The following is a 17,597-nucleotide window of genomic DNA, read 5'->3' as shown; positions in this document are numbered from 1 at the left end:
ACTGGACCGATAGGGGCTTGGCCTGACCATTAACACCTGCACTGCCCTGACTTCTCACTGAAACGTCAGGCACTGCCAGTGTATGTTCCCCCTCTACAGATCCTAGGTGGCCCTTGCGAGCTGGATCCTGAGAAGGAGCCATATCCAAGAGATAGAAACGCACAAACGGGCACAGTAAGGGCCAAGATGCCATTGTGCAGATCTCTTCGACACACACCGCACTGAAAAAGGGTCGCAAAAAGATACAGAAAGTTTAACCTAGCATAGCTTTTGCTGCAACGCAGTGCAACGTAGGTTGTTGTTGTTGTTGTACACACTTCTATCAGCTTTTCATGCTGCAGTTTCCGATGCCATTTTGAACACTCACGCAATGTGGGGGCAAGTTACTGTTTCATTTAAGCCCACTCACTAGCAGTGTCTTGAGGTGCATCATTGCATATGTGTCAACGTTTCAGAGTATGCCAGAAAATAATTGTCACATACACTTCCTGGATTGGCACATTGAGGCTACCATATCATGACTACTTCTTCTGTCCAAATGATGCATTCACTTCAGTAACAACTCCCGCTACTACCGTCTGACCATTATTTCACACGTACATTGTTTGAAAACTAAACTGGATGCGAAGGATGACTCTGGGGTTTCATTTATTCTTCCTGTCAGGATCTTAAGGGGAAGATTCTGCTGAAGGCGAAGAAAATTGGCGGTCTGCAGGAAAGTCTCAATGGCATGGTAGAAGACTCTCTGACTGGAGAGGTCAGCGATGAAGACGAAGTGGCCGAAATTGATGAAGATAACCTTCACCGTGAGAGTGTCCGTCGCAGGGTTAAGGTAGGGTCAGGTTTTTTAACGCAAAATGGTGCAACTTTTTAGCCTCACGCCCAGACAGCCTATTACACACAGTCTACTGAACCAGCCTGATATAGAATCAGGATGCTCTATTTTTGTCGTTTTTAGGCTGATGATGCAACACTGATGCAAATCAGGAAGTGGATTTCACTGTGTGAATGGAACACTTAATAGATTAAGTTGACCAACCCAAAATAATGGCACTCCAATTGATTAAATGCATCTTGTTAATAATTTAATGAATTACAGCTGGTAGTTACAGTAGAATGTCCTTTCTTTGTTAACACCAGATTATAGGTTTACAACAGCTGTGGGAGTTTCTGTGGCATCCAGTAGAAGGTTGCCAGTGTAAATGTATGTACCTGCTTGAATGAGAAGCAGGATCGAGGAGAGCGGAATAGTTGAATGAATGTTGAATGTCCAGAATGAGTGGATGAATTAAGAGGATGAACTCAGTTTTTTGCCTTTATTATAGAGTGTAGAGAGAAGATATAGAAAACAAGGGTGAGAAATGTGGAACAACATGCAACAAAAGGTCCCAATTGGTATCAAATCAGGAGCGTTGCGTTGTTAATGAGCAGGGCCTTAAACCCCTATGCCACCTCCACCTGTATTTTCAACCCGAAGTGTCTTTATCACCTGACAAGGAAACCATTACAGCGACTAATAACACCTCTTAACAAGATTTATGTATATGAATATGGCTCTATGAATTCTGGATGACTGCCAGAGATAGTACTGTATGTAATACCTGAATTTCCACTGTCTCTGGAGCTGCCGCAGAATGGAGAGATCATTATAATGCCTTGTACTTCACATAAATTGAGTACAAAACAACACCACATATTCTTAAAGTGTAGAGGATAGAAACACCTGTTGACTTAACTAAAGTAGGTATAGTGTTGAGTTACTCTTTAATAACATCGGTATGAAATTTGTTGCATAGGAGTCCCTCACAACCTCTATGATGATATTGTCAATTCTTTGACTGAGAATATTACTAGGAAGCAGCATTTCTGCAGTTTTTCATTAACACCTTACGTAAAATACAGTAAAATGAATCGCAACCAGATTATACTTCCAGTAAATGAATGGATAAACTTCTCTTGAATCAAACTAACTATACATGTTTTATTTAATCAGTTTAATTTAAGCATAGATGCAAATGCGCCAGAGTTAACCAAAAAACTATTTTTCATCTGTAGTCTCTGGACAGTTGTTACATAGTCTACCTAAAAAACAATTATAAAATTATTTTTACAATCATTTAAAATGAAGTCATACATTATGAATGCATGCATTAAAATGAGATAGAAGAAACACAGACTTTGTACTGAAATGCTTTTTAATGGACTTCCTGCACTTCAAAACCTATTAAATAATAAAATAATAATAATGCAACATGCAAATTGTCGTGGAAATTATATTCCTGGTGAGGGGCTGAGCAAATAATTGAGTTACAACAAACCGTTGTCTTTGAAGAATTTATTTAACAAAAGAGAATAAACAGAAGTACTACAACACAAATCAGCTGGACCAGAGGTTCTGTCTCCTAAGACAGTTGCTAACGTCTGGCCCCGAGCAAAGGGATGCATAATCATTTACACAGCCTAGGTCTCTATGTTTTGGCGAAAAGAGATCCTCTCTCGACCTTGAATGAACATTCCAGGAGAGGAGAGGAACAACAAGAAAGCACCAAAACAATTTCACAGCTCTGACCTAAACCCTAGTAAATGTGGACATGAAGTATAGGAGAGGAAAGGTTAAGGATAAAACACAATACATAATAATAATAGCAAAATAACATACATAAAAGATTAAATGTAAGAGGACACAATTTTCTGCCATAACACAAACTAAAGCTCATAATGAGTACATACATTGACAAAGACTGACAGGTGCATAGCAGCATGTACAGTATACATAACACTTGCCCAGAAGAAAAAAAAAAAAAGTCAAACAATTAAACAAAGTCATAAATAAACAGATATACATGCAGGTAAAAGAGGGCAGAATGCAACAGACAACCTGAGGCCAGCAACATGCAATTTCAGTTTCAGTGAAATACTGAAACTGTATATACTGATACAGCGTATCTTTATACTGGTGTTTTTGCATTCGTCTCTGCATATTCACTGTTGAAAAGAAATGACGGGAAGCCAGTGTCTGTCTGGCTGATAAGAAAACATATTCAAAAACCAAAAATGCTGCAGCATGCTGTGCAGAAGTATCAGTAATAAACCAGTGCAATGTCTCTTTAATATCTGTGGTGTTCCCTAGTGTCTCTGTTGGCTGAACATTTTCTTGGGGCAACACAAGTAAATGTATTTATATACTGTAATATGTATGTTTATTGTTTTGTTGTCCTTTTTGGAACTGTGGCAGCTGCATTAAGTTTGTTTAGTTGTTGTTGTATATAGTAGTCCAACCTGTGTGGAAATGGGACCATAGTCACACAGTGAAAGAGAAATGTAGTAGGGGGCTGTATACTTACAGTTTCCATGCATTCAGTTCAGAACATTGAAACATAATTTGCATGGTCTGTTGATCATTAATTATCATGATTGTAATGTTCTTATCTGCACTTCATTTCACTGTATATTCCTTTTGTACTGTACTGTAAAACAACTACCACAGTATTGGTTCAGCCTGTGCAGTTGAGTCATGACTTAATTTCATATATAATAACAGGGTCTGTTAACTCACGCTTGAGCTTTCAATGGAAACTACACAAGCTCTTTTAATGTGACTCTGCTGTTTATATTTACCTGCGCTTAAAGACCCAGGTGTCTGTCATTACTTTTGTTTTGTTCCAACATACCGTACACATTTAAAGATACACTTCCTGGCTTTGTTTTACAGCATAGTTAGCACAACATCACACGCCTTCTTATCCAGCAGAAAATGATTATAATCTTCTTTTATCACTCGTGAAAAATAGAGAGGATTGATGGGCAGGCAGCAGACACTGGGTGTTAGATAAGGTGATCTTTTTACACTGTGATAGCAGAGAAAGACAAGGCAGGCAAGAAAGAGAGAACAAGGCTTCATCACTGTGCTACCACCCGTGACACTGGTGTCCTGTGCCCCAGCCATCCAGACCTGGTGTGAACTTAACTGAATTGAAGTCCTTTCAAAACTTAAAAACACAGGACTTTATCAGCTCTTACTGAACTAAAAGATGTACTCGTCAACTGAACTCAACTAAAGGAAAGACGCATCTTCACACAACTTACCATCAGAAATGATCATTAAATGTAATATATTGGTTTTAATATATACATCTCTCCTTGGGCTGGTTCCTTCTTGTGTAAAAACCGCTCTCAAAATATTTTACAGATGTTGTTTCCCAGAGTTTGAACAGAATTAGGCAAAGATTTTAAATGTGCTGCCCCTTCTTCCTGGAATAATGCACAGAAAAGCCTGCACTAGTCAAAGCTTATTACTATGGGGGAATTTAAGGGATCACTTAAAGGATGGAGAAAAAGGTACTCTTGGTCAACTCGTAGATGGATTTTAACTGGATTTCTGTCCATGACCTTGTACCGCATTTTAACTGGATATGTGTGTTAATTTGTTTATGCGGTTCTGTTGACCAGGTCTCTCTCTATATATATATATATATACATACTGTATATTATGAATCTCATATATGTATAAGGTAACCTAGGCCTGTAGCAGCATAACTAAGGGATACTCATCTGAGCCAGCCCTGACTAAAGGCTTTATCTAAGAGGAAAGTCTTACGCCTACTCTGAAATGTGGAGATGGTGTCTGCCTCCCAAGCCCAAGCAGGAAACTGATTCCACAGGAGAGGAGCTTGATTGATGAAGGTTCTGGCTCCCATTATACTTTTGGAGAATCTAGGAACCACAACTAAGCTATTTTCACTTTTCCACTTGCCAACTCTATCATAATGTATGTGGTATTTCTATAACAGAGGTTCTCAAACTAGTTCTAAGTCATATTCATGCAACTTTAGGTCCATTCAACATCCACGACCCTCCTGCAGTGGCTCTACGCCCCCAAGTTTGAGAACCGCTGGGGTGGAACAAAAGCTCTTATTGGTTGTCACCTAAAGTTGTTGGTGGTGTGTGATGTTAAAACTTGTCAAAACTGCAGGAATGAGAAAAGTATAATTGGCAAAACATCAAAACATGAGATTCTGGGGGATTAGCAAGGTTCTCGAGGTCCTTGAAGCAAACGAACAGTAAACTACAAGCCAAAGAATGACATTTTCACACTTAACATGACTAGTTGTGAGCCCACTGAGGCATTGCAAACTGGCTTTCTTATGACCATACAGCCACCAGAGTGTCTTTATATGAACAGATTGTAAAATGTACAAATGGAACTGTCCTCAGCACTGCAGCTGTAGTGCAGCAAAAGTGTTCTGCCCATTTTTGCATGTTGCACAGTTCATTTTGAAAGTGTGTTGAAAGAGTTGGGGATGGGAGACGTGTTGTGCTCAGGGCCCCAAACTCATGTTCCAGCTCTGACCTAGTCTCAACTTTGTCCTTATGTGTTTATACCACTGCATCACAGGGAACATATGTGACATTATTCGTGCTACTACTTTTTACATCCCTAAATGTCTGTCCCTAAACGTAATATGGATTTGTATTGATATTACAGGCTTTAGAGCATAAGGCTTTAGAGGATAATGTTTGATGCTGAATATGCATCTTTGTCCAGTGCAGGAAACCGTGTAAAAGAATCATTGGGTGCTTGTCATGTTTATTGATAAGCATCTGAGAAGCATGAAACACCACACTGGGACTCCTGTCAACACGGTCACCAGGGGTGAGGCCAGGTGCCCCTGCTGATGGTTTAGGTGTCTGGAGAGATGGCTGTCTTGCCGTGCGGTAGACGGGTGAAGGTGGGGGGGTGACGCTCTGAGGCCTGGGTAGACCAGCCAGCTCAGCTTTCAAGTGGAAGCAGGAAGGCATGCATGCTGAAGTGCTCGCCACACCTCTGATCTCTAGAGTCATGGAAGCTAGCCTGGCAACACACCTGCTTTTGCGTAGCATTGTGATCGAGTATCACTTACACAATTTAAATGGGGGTTGTCTCAAGGTTTTTCATGTGCCCTGTGCTTCCACCCATGACAGGATTCCTTTGCATCACAAGGGTATACCCTATCATGGGGTAGTGACTAAAATACCACAGAGCCATATCATGGGTTGACTCTCACAATAAAGATGGACGGCACGTCTCCACTTTCTCTTTAAAAAAAATGAAGGCAAAATTTTATGATTTTTTTTATATGAATTTTAAGAGGTTAGGTGCCTCATTGGGTCTGGACCTCTTCCTACCAGTCAGCCGAACTGATGAAGCCTCTTGGGCTCAAATGACATCTTCAAGTCTAAAACACGCAAAGAAATCCTGTGACCAGGTGTCCTCTTTATCTTTTGCCCACATCTCAGATATGTTTAGCAATTCAAACAGGTACTGTGTTGTGTTTATTAACAGCAACAATTCAGAGCTTTGTAGGAAGGATTAAGAATGGGGAAGTCCTCTTCGTCTATGAAGATTCTCAGTCATCCAGGTCATAGTTATCCAAAGAAGGTTAAATTCAAGGGCAACTGAACTTGGTTGAAGATACTAGAAGACGTTTCATCCCTCATCCAAAGGACTTCTTCAGTTCTGACTGACTGGCAGGGAAACTCAGCTATTTAACCTCAGTGGGTTCGTTTGCCAGGATCGTCGATACTGCTGGTTCGTTAGTTTTCCTGGTTGCTGTAACGACAGTCGTTACAGTCATTAGGACTACCCAAGGCCAAGACTGAACGACCATCGTTGGTATCTTCACCTGAGGCCAATAGGTTACGTTTGTTGAGTTCCCTGGGAAGTGATGAAAGGACAGCATTGTAAGTGGGGGGATAAGTGGTGGCGTAGGCCCCCTCCTCTGTTCAACGACGGCTTCTCAACCCGGGTGTAGATGGCTTCCTTGACACCTCCTGGTGGTCCTCAAACGAGTCTCCTCTGTCCTTCAGATGTAAGTAAACTGCAGAGTCTTGACCTGAGGAGTTGGCCCTTCTGTGTTGAGCCATGCGTTTGTGTAGTGGTTGTTTAGTCTCCCCAATATACAGGTCTGTGCATTCCTCACTGCATTGGACCGCATACACTAGATTGCTTTTCTTGTGCTTGGGGGTGTGGTCTTTGTGGTGTACCAGTATCTGTCTTAGCATGTTCATGGGTTAAAAAAAAACACAGGGATGTTGTATTTGTAGAAAAATAGTCTGATACTCCAGACACGTACGATATCGCAATGTTGTTGCGGTTGACCTTCTTTTTCTCATCCCCTGTAGTTTTGTTCTTCCTGGATCTTGTCGCTGTTTTCACAAAGGTCCATTTAGGGTATCCATAGGCTGTAAGTGCCCCCTTCAGGTGTTTCTGTTCCTTCTCTCTGGCTTGGGCGCTAGTTGGTATGGTTTCTGCTCTGTGGTGCAGTGTTCTCATGACCCCTAGCTTGTGCTCCAGCAGGTGGTGGGAATTGAAGAGTAGGTATTGGTCTGTGTGTGTGGGTTTTCTATAAACACCCATTTTCAGGCTCCAGAACTGAAGAAGTCCTTTGGATGAGGGATGAAACGTCTTCTAGTATCTTCAACCAAGTCCAGTTGCCCTTGAATTTAACCTTCTTTGGATAACTATGACCTGGATGACATCTTGCTAATCATTTTGGGATGAACACCCTCAGATTGGTACAGGAGTATGAAAGGACAGCCAGGAAAATTGCAGACTACAGGAACCATCTACGATTTAACCTGAGATGCCAACAACACAAACTTCTTTCCGACAGCCTACACTTAGGCTCTACCGTGAAAGGACACGGACCAAAATAATCCTGGAGAAAGCGCAACACCAGCTACTGAATAAGAAAGTGAGACAGATACATTTCACCATTGAAGCCCTGAACAAAGAATTGGACAACGTACACCACAAACTAGAAACATATCTGCTCAGTACAGTACTGGAAAAGGTCATGGATTTCATCAAGAAAGCACAGCTATCTCAACACAACAAGAGCAAAGACAGACAGACCCGGAAATTCCAAAACCTACAGTCCAGAGCCAGCAGCACTAACAAAACAGGACAATTGTCTTGGAGGAGAAAAAACAACAACCACACAACGCATGAAACAGACAACAGATGGGTGAAACACCTGTCAGATAGGGAACTCACCCAACCAGAGAAAGACGTTTTGGCCAAAGGATTAAACTTTGCCATTACACCACAGTAGCTACCTATAATGGACCTCATCACAGCTCCAGAATCGGCCCTTTCTAATGTGAAGGCTCCCCCTTCCAAGCTCACCATCCAAGAAAGGAAGGCTGGGACATCACTGAGCAAGGATCAAAACATCACTATCCTACCTGCTGACAAAGGAAGATGCACGGTAGTCCTTAACACAGTGGATTACCAGAACAAGGTCAACACATTACTAATGAACACAAACACATATGAGACACTGAGGCGAGACCCAACCAGCGGATACAAGAAAAAGGCCATAGAATGTCTACAACAGCCACAGAAAAACAACAGCATCTCCCGTGAACAATATTACCGTTTGTATCCTGGAGAAGCCATTCCATGCATTAATGGACTACCCAAGATACACAAAGAAGGAGCCCCACTCAGGCCGATTATCAGCAGCATTAACTCGGTCACCTACAACATTGTCAAACACATTTCTACCATCTTAGCTCCCTTGGTGGGAAACACGCCACACCACATGCAAAACTCATTTGACTTTGTAAACAAAGTTCGAGGACTGAAACTGGACCCAGAAGAAACCATGGTATCCTATGACGTGACTTCTTTGTTCACCTGCATCCCCACCATAAAGGCAGTAGAAACCGTTAGGAAACGGCTAACAGAAGACCACACCCTGGACAACAGAACTAGCCTCAGCCCTGACCAGATCTGCAAATTATCTATCTAAACACCACCTATTTCCAGTAGAACGGAGGTTTCTACAGACAGAAGCATGGCTGTGCCATGGGTTCACCGGTATACCCAATGGTGGCGAACATCTACATGGAAGAAGAGGAGAACAAAGCCCTAAACTCCTTCAGAGGAATAGCACCGAGCCACTGGTACAGATATGTGGACGACACCTGGGTCAAAATTAAAAGCCAGGAAGTGCAAGCCTTCACAGAACACATCAACTCTGTGGACAGCAACATCAAGTTCACACGAGAAGATGTTCACAACAACAGTTTGGCCTTCTTGGACTGCGCTGTACACATTGAAGAGGACAGGAGCCTGCAGATTGGTGTTTACAGAAAACCCCCGCACACAGACCAATACCTACTCTTCGATTCACACCACCCACTGGAGCACAAGCTAGGGGTCATGAGAACACTGCACCACAGAGCGGAAAACATACCAACTAGCGCCCAAGCCAGAGAGAAGGAACAGAAACACCTGAAGGGGGCACTTACAGCCTGTGGATACCCTAAATGGACCTTGTGAAAACAGCCACAAGATCCAGGAAGAACAAAACTACAGGGGATGAACAAAATAAGGTCAACCGCAACAACATTGCGATTCCATACGTGTCTGGAGTATCAGAGAAACTCAGGAGGATTTTCAACAAACACAACATCCCTGTGTTTTTTTTAAACACGCTAAGACAGATACTGGTACACCCCAAAGACCACACCCCCAAGCACAAGAAAAGCAATCTAGTGTATGCGGTCCAATGCAGTGAGGAATGTACAGACCTGTATATTGGGGAGACTAAACAACCACTACACAAACGCATGGCTCAACACAGAAGGGCCAACTCCTCAGGTCAAGACTCTGCAGTTTACTTACATCTGAAGGACAGAGGACACTCGTTTGAGGACCACCAGGTGCACATTTTAGACAGAGAAGATGGATGGTTTGAAAGAGGTGTCAAGGAAGCCATCTACACCCGGGTTGAGAAGCCGTCGTTGAACAGAGGAGGGGGTCTACGCCACCACTTATCCCCCACTTACAATGCAGTCCTTTAATCACTTCCCAGGAAATTTAACAAATGTAACCTATTGGCCTCAGGTGAAGATGCCAACGATGGTCGTTCAGTCTTGGCCTCAGGTAGTCCTAACGACAGTAACGACTGTCGTTACAAAAGTCAGGAACACTAACGAACCAGCAGTATCGACGATCCTGGCAAACGGCCCCACTGAGGTTAAATAGCTGAGTTTCCCTGCCAGTCAGTCAGAACTAAAGAAGTCCTTTGGATGAGGGATGAAACGTCTTCTAGTATCTTCAACCAAGTCCAGTTGCCCTTGAATTTTAACATTCTTTGGGAAGTCATCTTCACTTGCCATGTCCCATTTCCCAGATTCTGCCTCACAAACTCTCCCTACCTACTGCATTTTGAAGGATCTTTCACACCTGTCCTCTAGTTGCCCTCATCCAGTTTCAAGCCGTTGCCAGTCACCAGACCCTGCTCATCCCTGCACACCAACCCCTCTTTATTCCATTAGTAGCACAGTATACTGTAATATACCTGTGAGGTTATTCCAATCAATACCCATGCCATAGTAGTATCTGTATAATGTATCCTGTTTCTGCCTGTCTGCTACCTGCTCCAATTATCCAGTTACTGTTATGACATGCTGCCTACTGTGACCCGCAACTTGTTTTTGAGTGATGCCGAGATGGAAATGTGGCTAATTCGAAGTGGTGTGTCTTTGTCCACGTCTGTTGTTGATAATTGGTATGCTGGTGTGGTTCTGCTGGTTTATGCTATTTATTAACTGTATGTCACTGATATTCCACCAGTGGTGTGCTACTCTTATTTAAGCGTCATATGCCGACTTTTATGCGGCTCATAAAAATCAGAATCAGAAGGAGCTTTATTGCCAAGTATTGTTTTACACATATGAGAAATTTGCTTTGGTGATAAGGTGCAACTCGCAGACAAACATACAGTTGACATAAATAAATGTAGAAAGATATAATAATAAACAAATGCAAGTTATATAAGAATAATAAAAGAATAAAGAAAAATAATGCAACAATTTGCAGACAATGTGGCAGATACTTACATGTGCATTATTCTGGTGTTGTGAAGACGTATTGCAACGGAAGAGAATATTGTATACATAAATATATAGCTTGACAATATAAAAATATAGAACAACAATGACACAACAACAGCTCACAACAAATATGTGCAATGTATAATGAAAATAATGCATGCAAATGTATAATGCAAATGGTATGTCATTTATGCTCCACTGCTACATACCACTCCACTTTGGCATGATTCTTGCTGTCTATTGGTATACTAATGCTAGGTGCTACATTAAAACAGCACACCGCTTGTGTTTCACTGACAGATGACACTTTTTATCTGGCAAGTATCATGTTAAACTAGTAGACTATGCCATAACATTATACATCGTAGGAAGCTGTGTGATGTTGCAAATACTTTGTAATAATAAAATAATTTAATAATTATTATATTATAATAATTTGTCTGTGCATTCCAAAACTGTTTTATGATTTGACAACGCTATGGTTAGGATTTGGCTTGGTTAGGTTTAGGCAAAGGTTTAGGGTCTCACTGAAACAACTGTTTTTGTCGTTCTTCTTAGGACATAAGTGTCAGTTTGATCTTAATGCTAACTACATGCCAAAATATGTTTTATGTATCAGGCATACATTACCACAGCAGTGGCATATATAAATAAATTAGAATTGTCATGTAAGAGTTGCTGATGATTTTTCAAAACTACCCCCTTTTATTGACCTATGCGTTTATCAATGTCTTACCATTTTTATCCTTTGTCTTCTTATTTCCATAGAAGTCAAAGCAGCGTCTGTCCAAGGAGCTGTCAGACTGTGTCATTTACTGTAAAAGCGTCCACTTTAGTAGCTTCAAACACTCCCGCATCCACTCCAAGTTCTATGAGGTGGCCTCTTTCACAGAGTCCAAGGCACGCAAACACCTGAGAGAGGCTGGTGAGTCCAGTCTTTTCAGTCCTGTCTCCTTTAGACATTAAAGTGTATGGTTTATGATAAATCATGTAAATACAAAGGTTTGACTAATACAGGTTTCTGTTATTTGATTTTTGTAGTCTGGGATCTTGGTTCTATCTATCACCAGATATTTTGCTTCAGTAGCTTTAAATTTAATACATTTTGTGTCAAGGGGAAACAATTAGTACTTTGAGAATTTATTTTCAACTTTAACTATACTTCTGATGTTATCTCTATTTCAGGGGCCGAGTTTGTGCACCATAACTCACAGCAGCTGACCAGGGTTTATCCCAGTGGCTTCCGAACTGACTCCTCCAATTTCAATCCTCAGGAAATGTGGAATGCTGGGTGCCAAATCGGTGATTGCAACTCAAAGGCAGACTTGACTTTATCTCAAGCAGGCTTTAAGACCTTCCTTCTTTAATCATTTCACAGTCACAATTGTGCAAGCAGGGAGAAGATCTTGGAGGTACCAAGGAACAAGTTTTATAGCTTCGTGGTATTGAACTTGACATCTAAGTTAGCAGTGTGCAAAGTTACCCTGTACAGCTTAAATAGCATTTAAATCTTTCTAAATGCCTGATTACAGTGTGTTGTGAATCTAAATGTTGGCATGTGTCAAAAAAAAGCAAAAAAGTAAATCTTGTTTCTTTTCCTTTTCATTCAGTTGCATTGAATTTCCAGACTGCCGGGGAGGGGATGGACCTGAACGACGGGCTGTTTCGTCAGAATGGCAACTGTGGCTACGTCCTGAAGCCCAGTTTATTGAGCGAGCCCAGGAAAAGATTTGACCCTGAGACGCCCCAAAAACAGGATGACTATCAACCTGTCGTCCTCACCATACAGGTACCAACCACAAAGAAGTAAGAAAAAATGTATCCCTGCAGGTTATTATCTATTTCAATGACTTTTTTTATTGAGCACTGTATTTATGTGTTTCAGGTGATCAGCGGTCAGCAGCTGCCCAAAGTCAACATCAAAGAGGATTCTATAGTGGATCCTCTAGTCAGAGTGGAGATCCATGGTGTTCCTGTGGACCAGGCCAAGCAGGAGACCAGATACATTGAGAACAATGGTACTGCAGTGGCTGTGGGCCCATACACTTACCCCTGTAGAAATAAATACAGCAGGGACTGAATGAATGGACAGGATGGGTAACTTTTAATATTTCAGATTTGGTTTAGTCCCACAAGGAATTAAGACATGTCTCTGACCAAGCAGGGTGGATGCTGGCATTAAACAATTTGTCCTTCCTGCAGGGTTCAACCCTGTGTGGTATGACACACTGCGCTTCACCATCCACACTCCTGAGCTGGCCATGGTGCGCTTTGTCGTGGAAGACTATGACAAGACGTCTAAAAATGACTTTGTGGGGCAGTATACACTCCCTCTCACCTGCATGCAGCAAGGTAAGGTTGAAAAACTGAGTTAAGTCACATCTTACAGCTTCTTCTAGGGCTGTGCAATTGATGAAATTTTCATCACAATTTTGGCTTCCAACAATTATAAAAACACGTTAATCAAAATCTTTATGCCATATTATGTTTCCCAGTGATGCTCTTAGTTTGTCTTGTGTTATAAATCCAGCGCACCCCTTTCCTGTAAAGTGTTGGCTGTACTGTACTGTACTGGTACTGTCTCATGTTTAGTTCAGTTCGAGCCAATGTGATGGTGTTAACTGTGATTTAATAGCAATAAACAGATCAAAATGATACTTTATTACTACATAATGATGCTGATTTGTATTATTTTGTCTGAATTCATGCTTTGTCAGGTCTGTCCGCAAGATGACAAGCAAACAACTTTTAGCATGCTTGTTTTCTAAATGGCGTTCGGATCAGGGCTATGCTATGCTGCCTTGTTTCAGACTAAAGTAAACCAATAGCTGGAATTAAGTAACAGACACATATATATTGAAAACTTACCAGGTAGTTCAACTTCCTAGCTTACTTTTCACCATGTGCTCTTCTTTTCTGTCTGGGCTTTTTATAAATATGAAGTAGTGTCACAGAGCTCTGGGTGCCCACTGACGGCTTCAACAACGACAGTGGAGATACGAAACTCGGTGGCTTGCTGCTGTAGACAGGTTGAAAAGCTCGAGTAAAGATAAATTAACTTTTTAAAGTAAAAACAAAACTCTTGTACAACACTCTGCAAAGCCCAGTTTTCACTCAAGTTGAATATTTTCAGCTGACACAAATTTTGCGTATCCGTGTCGCCCAATTTCATTCACCTGGCACGAATTTGCAACTATTCCCGGATTTGCATTGACTTTGTATAACGCTTCGCTTTCTGTGTGAACACACAGTAAGAATGTGTAAATCAATTGACAGGGAGCATTGTCTAATCAAGTTCAATCAACTATGTAAACAGGAAGTCACTGTAGTACCACAAGTTACCATAAGTTCTAAACATTACAGTTCTGTCTTTTGTAAATTTAGGTATTTGTTTTACTTGTGTCTGGATGTATGGAACATCTGTGTGCTTTAGAGTTAGTAGTATTCATACTATAGTAGAATGAGTGGGAAATATTCAATTATGCTAACCTAACTGACGTATTTACACATTTGCTGTAAGTTTTTTGGTATTATTTTTGTCAAATTTGATCATTGCAGCAGTATTAAACAGAAATGATCAACTTTCAAGTCAGATACGTCGGCCGTCTTCTATATTAATTTCTTTCACTCTTTTCTCTAGCACACTAACGTTAGCTTTCAGTAAATTACCTCAGTTAGCTACACAACAGTTTCACCTAGCAGTAGGTGCAATTATTTAGCAACAACTAAATTCTACGTAAGAACTAGTTTGTGTGCTGCAACTGGTTTTAATTTGTAATGCTTAAAAATACACTCAAGGCTTGTGCAGACTACACAATTTCACCGTGAGCAGGTAGGTTGCTGTGCTGTTGAGACTACACGATCAGCTGTCTTGTAGCGGGAGTCTTGAAGTCGTTGTGTTGTTGACACTATGCGACTGATCGGCGACAGGGAGTCACACACTAAGCGAGCTGACATCGAGTAGCAGCCTGCTCTGTCAGCTGCCTACTCTCATTGGCTGGATGTGGATGTGGAGTCGGCCGACTCCTCCAGATAGCTAATTTACCACCAATCACAGCCCGGCTGTCGGCAAGCTCGATACAGGCAAATCAGGCTTAAAATCATGTAGGCTTTAGTAAACACTAATGTTAGAACTAGGCTAAGTTTCATCTTAGGAACAGCTGCTGCAACCAGCTCCAGCTGTGTCTGTGTGTTTGACTTTGAGCACTGTATCTCAGTAGGCTGATGAAAATATGCCGGATTTTATTGCATTTAGCTGGTATAGATAAGTCAAGAGGTCGTGTTCTCCTAATCCTTATGTTTTGTGTTCTCAGGTTATCGTCACATTCACCTTTTGTCCAAAGATGGAACCAGTATTCCTCCCGCCTCCTTATTCGTACACGTCCGGATCACAGATCTGCGATAAAGCTTCTTCACTTTCCTAATACACCAGAGTTATTAGAGAGAACATCCTCAGCACGCATTATTTAGCGATGAGAGTAGAATCCTTCCTATAGAAAAAACTTACAGTTACTAAAAGAGTATTTAATATTATTCTTATTTGATGTGAATAAATACTATGCCAAATGTTTAGTGGTTCCTAGGCAGCAGTGGAATATTACATAAAGCATGTTTTTGTTTTGTTCATTACAGTGTGTGTAATTTGTTCCTGTGATTGACTTGAACTTTGCTGCTCATGTTTGATGTACTGTGTCTGTAGCACAAATATTAGTTTCTGCTGAATGTGCCACCAGTATGCTTCGATCAGGATATTTATTTTCTGTTAGTATTTAATGAACAGCACCTCATGAGCACTCGCTGCAGCCCTGAGCTTTCACTTTGGTCAACATGCAAAACTTGAAAGCAATTCTCTTGCAGCTACACAGAAAGAAAAATGGTTACCATTTTAATGGGGACACAGTGTTTTTACCAGCAAGAACTAAGTCATAGATATAGATGTTATAATATACAAAATACCACAAAAATTGCAAAGATAACCATAAAATAAATATAAATTTATGTACCTTTATGTTCTTCACCAAGTTTCTCCTGATGTTCACTTTAGGCTACTTTGTGTGATCAAATCAAATACTTTTTCTCATTTCTCATCATTGCAAATTAATCAAACTGATAAAAAAGTACTTGTAACATATTATAAAATTCTGATCCTTTTGGAAAAATCTGAGCCAAGACACTATTAAATCATTGTGGATTCTTTTCATAATCTTTGCTCATTCAGGTAAGCTGTGCTTCATTTTGGCAACACTTACAGTTACACTTATTATTCCCAACAACCACCAATATCACAATCGCAGCTTTTTAGCAGCTGCACTGGAGCAACTGGAGGTTGAAGGTCACGGGCATAACGACGCCTCCCAATGTTCCCGGTCAGATCAGAGAGTTCAAGAGAATATGGCCTGTGGCTGCTTTTCTGCTCTTCCCATTAACACCAGAATCTTCTGCATGTCGTTCTTTTATAAAAAGCAGAAGTGATTGGTTGGGCTTGATTTGCTTGAATAACATGATTATCTCATAAATATGAAGAGTAACAGGCGGAAATCACAATTTAATACTCATGAGTAGTCTTGTGTCATCTGATGTTATATTTGTGGCATGTACATACAATCCATTTGTGCAAAAGTGTTTTGATATGTCTTGTTTGATTTTTTTTTTGGGATACACCGAAACATTCATATGTACTGTACAGTGTAGCACATTGTAGTGTTTAAACGACTATTTGCTTGTTTTTTATTGTATAGGACCCATATTCATTTGCCTCTTTTTGCATCTACCTGCAAATAAATAAGATTTTCACTTACTGATTGAACTTCTTACTGAGCTGGGTCACTTTAAATATATTCTTACATAACCAGAAAGCGAGGGAAGAGTTTATGAGCTCCAGGGCAAGACAAAATGTATGCAACACTGAACAAGGAAAAAACACAAGTGGATAATCTGCTGGGACAGGAACAATGTGCAATCATTTATTGCCCTTGCCATGCATTAACTAATCAAATATCTGAAATTCCATACTTGTTTTTCCTCACGCGTCTAACCTCTCAAATGTCTTTGAGTACTGTATTCTCTTTGCTTTGAATCTCAAATTTATATTTAACTGTATATTTAACTTTCTGTGATATATATATATATACAGTATAGTTCAAGCCTCAGTACATTGAAGATAAGGATTACACAGCATACCATGTGGACAAAAGTAAAGGCTCTACCCAGTGGTGGACAGTATCTATGTACTTTTACTCAAGTACTGTACTTATATACATGTTAGAGGTATTTATACTTTACTTCAGTATTTTCTTTTCATGCCATTTTCTACTTCTACTATTGTACTTTTACTTAAGTACATTTATCTGACAGCTTCAGGAACTAGTTACTTTACAAAGTAAGGTTTGTACACACAAAACACATGAAATTTTTAAAAAATATGTTGTTTTGTTATAAATTAAACTGCCCGACATTAAAATAAAAAATAGTTAAACCTCAACAACTACAACAGTAAAATCCTGCTTTTACATTAATAATAATCAAATGATATAATATATAATAATATAACAGTCACAGGGCCATTTTTCCTTCCGCTTTGAGTACTTTTAAGTCTTTATTTTCCTGATTATGCTTACATACTTTTACTTTAGTAAAAGTAGGACTTTTATTAGTCCTTAGGAGTCATAACAATCTTGCTGACATCTAGCCTTTACATTTGATTGACACAA

The 17,597-nt window shown here is 40.4% G+C and overlaps 1 protein-coding gene across 2 annotated transcripts in view; it reads left to right on the top strand.

Moving 5' to 3' along the window:
• LOC123970560 (1-phosphatidylinositol 4,5-bisphosphate phosphodiesterase delta-4-like) overlaps positions 1-16,530 on the top strand; it is a 23,200-nt gene extending 6,670 nt beyond the window's left edge. The window contains exons 9-15 of one of the 2 annotated variants that reach the window (XM_046048648.1): positions 665-832; positions 11,656-11,812; positions 12,073-12,189; positions 12,498-12,676; positions 12,773-12,905; positions 13,090-13,239; positions 15,201-16,530. In XM_046048648.1, coding sequence (XP_045904604.1) covers positions 665-832; positions 11,656-11,812; positions 12,073-12,189; positions 12,498-12,676; positions 12,773-12,905; positions 13,090-13,239; positions 15,201-15,292 — 996 coding nt within the window. In that variant the 3' untranslated portion in view covers positions 15,293-16,530. Of the gene's footprint in view, positions 1-664; positions 833-11,655; positions 11,813-12,072; positions 12,190-12,497; positions 12,694-12,772; positions 12,906-13,089; positions 13,240-15,200 lie in introns of those variants that run through there. The other variant, XM_046048655.1, reaches the window with a different exon arrangement.
• Positions 16,531-17,597: the final 1,067 nt, after the last annotated feature.

The sequence above is a fragment of the Micropterus dolomieu genome, linkage group LG01 (genome assembly GCF_021292245.1).
Source record: "Micropterus dolomieu isolate WLL.071019.BEF.003 ecotype Adirondacks linkage group LG01, ASM2129224v1, whole genome shotgun sequence".
NCBI lineage: Eukaryota > Metazoa > Chordata > Actinopteri > Centrarchiformes > Centrarchidae > Micropterus > Micropterus dolomieu.
Note: the sequence above shows the minus strand (reverse complement) of the source record. Positions and strands in the feature narration are given on the sequence as shown.